At 27.6% G+C, this 5,013-nt stretch overlaps 1 protein-coding gene across 1 annotated transcript; it reads right to left on the bottom strand.

The window, feature by feature from the left end:
* On the bottom strand, positions 1 to 3,384 carry LOC106690773 (general odorant-binding protein 19d). The gene is made up of 7 exons (XM_014436322.2): positions 3,296 to 3,384; positions 1,669 to 1,747; positions 1,544 to 1,578; positions 860 to 895; positions 674 to 791; positions 526 to 581; positions 1 to 121 (listed from the first exon to the last, which is right to left on the bottom strand). Exons 1-7 carry the CDS (start codon positions 3,344 to 3,346, stop codon positions 101 to 103), a joined length of 396 nt encoding a protein of 131 aa, XP_014291808.1. The 5' UTR covers positions 3,347 to 3,384; the 3' UTR covers positions 1 to 100.
* Positions 3,385 to 5,013: the final 1,629 nt, after the last annotated feature.

Genomic DNA, 5,013 nt, shown 5'->3' with positions numbered 1-5,013 from the left:
AACAAAAAAAGACTATTTATTTTTCTAGATGCAAATAAAAGCTATTTATATATATTTGTGCGAATATATTTTCATAGTAAGTCCTTAAATCGTCCAATCTTCATCTTAAATGGACTCCTGCCTGCAACAATAAATATAATTTTTATTTGTTAGCATTTAAAAAACTAAAATTTGATTAAATCTAACCGCAATAATATAATGATTCTGATAAAATAATCACTAATAATCAACAATATAAGCTATTAATAATAATAATTATACTGCATAAATATAAAAAAAGTTATCATGAAAATAAACAATTGAAAAATTTAAAAGAAAGAATGGAAATTAATACTTAAGAAATTAATTTTTTTTTTTCTTAGAGCATAAATGTTAAGACATTAATAAAGAAATTTTCATGTAAGGCCCGCCCATACCAGGCCGATCTAGTATAAAATAAAATAAATAAAGAAATTTAATTAATATATTGGGAACAATTATTATCTTTAGCTTATTTGAGCTTTAGAAAATTTTTATAAGCTTTACCTTTGTATTTTTGCACTTAACAAACTCGTAAACTGTTTCACATTTATCTGCTTTTGCTAAAAATATTAAACATAATTAAGTATATCTTTTTAAACAATATTCCGATTATTTAGGCAATACAAATAACATTCAAGTTAAAATTAATTACCAGTAAAATCGCATTCTTCGATAGCCTTCAAAAGTTTTTTCTTCAATTCATCTTCTTTTACTAATTTTTCAATCAACTCTTTTTCCTTTTCTATGTCGATGGATCCATCTGACTTTAACTAAATAATCTGTTATAATATGTTCAGTATTAAAAGAGATAATATTATTATGATAAACAAATATTTACCACATCTTGTTTCTCTAATGAGCAAGCCAATACGCACTGTAAATTTAAAAAAAAATCAGTTTGGAACACAAGAGTCGTTGTTATTTACAGCCTAACTATATATTTTTGTGTGTTACCTAAATTAATATAAATATGTATGAAGCATGAATATAAGTATAGGGAAGTATGAAACAAATAAATCAAGTAAAGAGTTTATATTGAATAAATATTCCTGTTTTTACTAGCAACCGGAAGGAGGACTTACTTGCTACCTGTCTAAACAAATTACTTGATGAAAACTAACCTTAGCAGATTTTTATTTTAAGTAAACTTTTGAACATTTTTTAATTGGATAGATATTAATTGAACATGAGTGGTTCACTTGGAACCCTAGTTTTTTTAATTTAGACAGATCAAAATGATTTTTAGTGCAAAATCTCACATTTTTTCAGGTATATACGGCAACCCTTAACCTTTTAAAAATATTCTTTTAATCTGGATTTATATTTTAGACGCCGAACTTAGTAAAGCCTTATACCATGCTTAAAGTTTGTACATGATTTAGAAATATTTTGACATGCTTTAGATTTTTTTTAATCACCACACAAATAATTATGTGAACAATTTGATTCTCAGAATTGAATTATTTTAAAATTTATCTTAAAATCAAAATTTCAAATTTTAAATATATTTTTGGACAATTACCTTGGCTGCTTTGGGATAAGCAGGATCATTATAATCTGAAACATAAAATAATTGTTTTAATAGAGAAACTAAATAGAATATTTATTTTAATAAAATAAAAAAAAGGTAGGAGTGGTATTGCTAACCCAGTTTTCTAATATCGCCATCAAAGTTATTTTCTTTTTCGCAAGCAACCCTTATTTCGTCATGCGTGAGTGACAGAACCTGGAAGATAAATAAAAGTTTTCTTTAGTTGTATGCAATTGTTTGTAAGATTAAATAATCAAGTTCTTTAAATATTACATTTTTCTCTCTTTGCATTGTTAATAAACGGAAAATATTTGTCTTAAATAATTTCAACAAGGGGAGAAGTGCTCAAGGAAAATACAAAAATAACAGTATATAATAACATACTGTTTAATAGTAATCAAATACTTAATAAAAATGTGTTAATGGTTACTAATAAACAGTGTGCTAGTTTAGTTCCATTCTTGACCATCTTCCTTGTTTTTCTTACGAATTTTATTTAATTATTGTACCTGTTGGTTATAAGATTTCAAACCTGATTTTCTTTTTAAAAATGTATTATTAGATAAAATAAATACTACAAGTTCACTTTAATGGATGAGTTGTGCAATTATCCAATGAAGTGAACTGAAGAATTCTTTGATTTATAATTTTTTAAGGAACTAATTTATACATAACAATGTTTCAGGGCCAAGGTATCATCAACAGGCTTACTTTGATTCACAATAACAAATTTCATATTATGCAAAACACATAACAATAGTTCTACAACTTAATCACAATTAAATAAATTACTGTATCATTAATATTTTCTATAATTTCAACTACATTATTCATGCTAAATATTTCCTATCCCTATTTATTATAAAGATGAAATTCATATTAAATTCTTTATTTAACTATTGTGGCAATACATTATTCTTAAATTACTATTATGCAACCTAATATTAACCAGATACTTTATTAATTTATATTTCAAATTTATTTCTGATATTTATGTAGCATACACTTAAATTATTTGTATCACTTTTAAGATTTATTACATGTTCTATGTTTTTATTAGTGGTTTATATTAGAGAAACCTCCAAAAAAAAAACACAAACGAAATTGAAAAAAAAAAAAAACATTAAAAAAATGAACACTACTTCACTGGCCCTAGTGCCTAGCATAAAACTAAAACACAATTTTGATTTTAAAAACCCACAAAATAACTATATTTTAACTATTATAATACCGATAAATTAAAAAAAAAATTAGGTACTTCTTAGTTCATTAATTTTTAAGTTTACTCGATTATAAGTTATAAATAGTTTTTTGCAAGATCGACTTACAAAAATTCTATTGCTGATTTTAAATTAATATACATTAATAATTCAACCATTAATAATCATGATAAAACATAATTATAATTGTAACCATTTGTTTGAAATATTGTTGTTTATCCATTTCGACATAATAATTTAAATCGATAATTATTCATTATAATTATTATTCATTCACTGGAGTCAGCGGTAGCAGCGTAGTAAAGCGCCTGTCAACCATCCCTAAGGTTGCGAGTTCGAGCCCAGCCCCATCCGGGATTTTTATAAGCATAAAATTATACAAAACTCACTTACAGCCTCCCCCAGGTCAGTTGTGAGGCCCGTTAGCCAATGGATGGCACTGTCTGTCGCCCAAATATTAATAATAATAAAATTATTATTCATAGGAACTATATTGAAAAAAGTATCCAGATTAAAAACTTACAGAATTAACTGTTAGCACTACAGCAACTGCAACTAAATGTGAGAGGTACATACTGGCAATAATTGCAGTTGTTGGTATGCCTTGACACCTAAAAGATGAATGGATACTGAGCTAGTGGTACAGATCTATATAAATAGTAAACCAAGTGCGGATGTAAATCGTTCAATCATTGTTCATCTATTGTTGGAAAACTTTGACCCCTTTAACAAAATGTCTTTTATAACAACAAAAAAACATAATTGATAGTCACGGAAATTGTCAAATCATTTCCTTGAAAAATTAATTATTATAAATTCAAAGGATGTTTGATTATACACTTCACACAGACGGATTTCAGTATCCGCAGTATAGCCCTCTTTTAAAATTAGGAAAAGTCAAGTATAAATTTGCAATTTTACTATATTTTGAAATGGAGTGAATTTTATTTTTCATAAAAACTTTTTTTTTTTTTATTGTTCGTTTTCTCTTCTCATCTATTAATACCTTCCAGTTTAGTTAAAAATTAAATTATTGGTCTTGAATATAGTACTTTGTATGGAAGGGCTGTTTCTAGACCAACGGTTGTGCAAGAATATAATTTAGTAGAAATCACGCTCAGCTAGAACCACGCTTGCCAGGATTTACCCCCAATTAAAGGCTACCCACTTTGAAGATGCAGGGTGTCTTTTAAGAAAACAGTATAATTAACAGACAATGCTGAAGTGATTAGCTAAAATATGAGTGTAAATATTTATGTAATATCGAAATTAGTTCACCTTGGCATGATATTTTTAAACCACTTGAGGCATTATATTTAATGCTAGGCAAGTGTAATGTTAATTTAATAATAAAACAAAAAAGACCATTTTATAATCTTAAGTGAAGATATATTGTTTTATTACTTTTTTTAAAAAGTATATAGATATATGTTTTCAACAAAAAGTTGTACTTAATCAATTTGGATCATATAATAAGGGTTAAAACTGATAATTATATTAGTTTGAAGTTAGTTATCAAAGGTCTATCTCATTATTATATTATGGCACCCTTAAATGCAGAGTTTACTGCTTTAAAAAGATTAATTGCAATTAGTTGTGAATTCTGTACCAAGGGTATGAGGCATAAGTTAGTTTTAGTTAAAGTTAGAATTTTAAATACAGTTAGAAACATTATATTTACACTTGACTTCTTCTACTTTCACATCCTCCTTAAGTTCCTTTCAGCGTGGAGGAGCCTCTAACTACTTGGTCCACACATCTGAGTCCATGGCAAACATCTTTATCTGAGCCGTTTTTCCTCTTTCAAGACCTAGTTGTTGGATATGTTCCACATAGCTCCTTCTAGGTCTTCCTCGTGGTCTCCTACCAGTCGGCCTCACCTCCATACATTTTCTTTCAAACACGGTGTTCAATCACTGATTTTACAGAGGGGATCTGAAATTCTTTCATTCCTTATCCTATCTCCCCTAGTTTTGCCCAACATCTTTCACAAAAACGCATTTCAGCTGCCGCAGCCGTAATCCTGATAATAGTGTTGGAAGACATATTTCTTTAAAGATATGAAGCTCCATATCCTAACTTACCTCCCACTTCCCCACAATAGTACTGCATATCTAGCAGTAAATACTATTTGATTTATTTATCCTATTGGACACTTCTTGGTCTATTTTCCCAGATTTATTGTAAATTGTTCCAAGGTAAGTGTAGAAATCCTTATAAATAGAAATACTTCATCATTGC

Source organism: Halyomorpha halys, unplaced genomic scaffold (assembly GCF_000696795.3).
Source record: "Halyomorpha halys isolate HHAL.00 unplaced genomic scaffold, Hhal_1.1 Scaffold1869.1, whole genome shotgun sequence".
In the NCBI taxonomy this organism is placed as follows: Eukaryota; Metazoa; Arthropoda; class Insecta; order Hemiptera; family Pentatomidae; genus Halyomorpha; species Halyomorpha halys.
The sequence above is the reverse complement of the archived record's forward strand: the minus strand, read 5'-3'. Positions and strand labels throughout refer to the sequence as shown.

What these genes read in the sequence shown, in the direction of transcription:
- LOC106690773 (XM_014436322.2), bottom strand. Translation starts at nt 3,346, where the DNA reads ATGTACCTCTCACATTTAGTTGCAGTTGCTGTAGTGCTAACAGTTAAT. An exon ending in TGGCGATATTAGAAAACTGG is followed by an intron (nt 1,579 to 1,668) that starts GTTAGCAATACC and finishes TTTATGTTTCAG; the next exon opens with ATTATAATGATCCTGCTTAT. An exon ending in TTAAGTGCAAAAATACAAAG is followed by an intron (nt 122 to 525) that starts GTAAAGCTTATA and finishes TTATTGTTGCAG; the next exon opens with GCAGGAGTCCATTTAAGATG.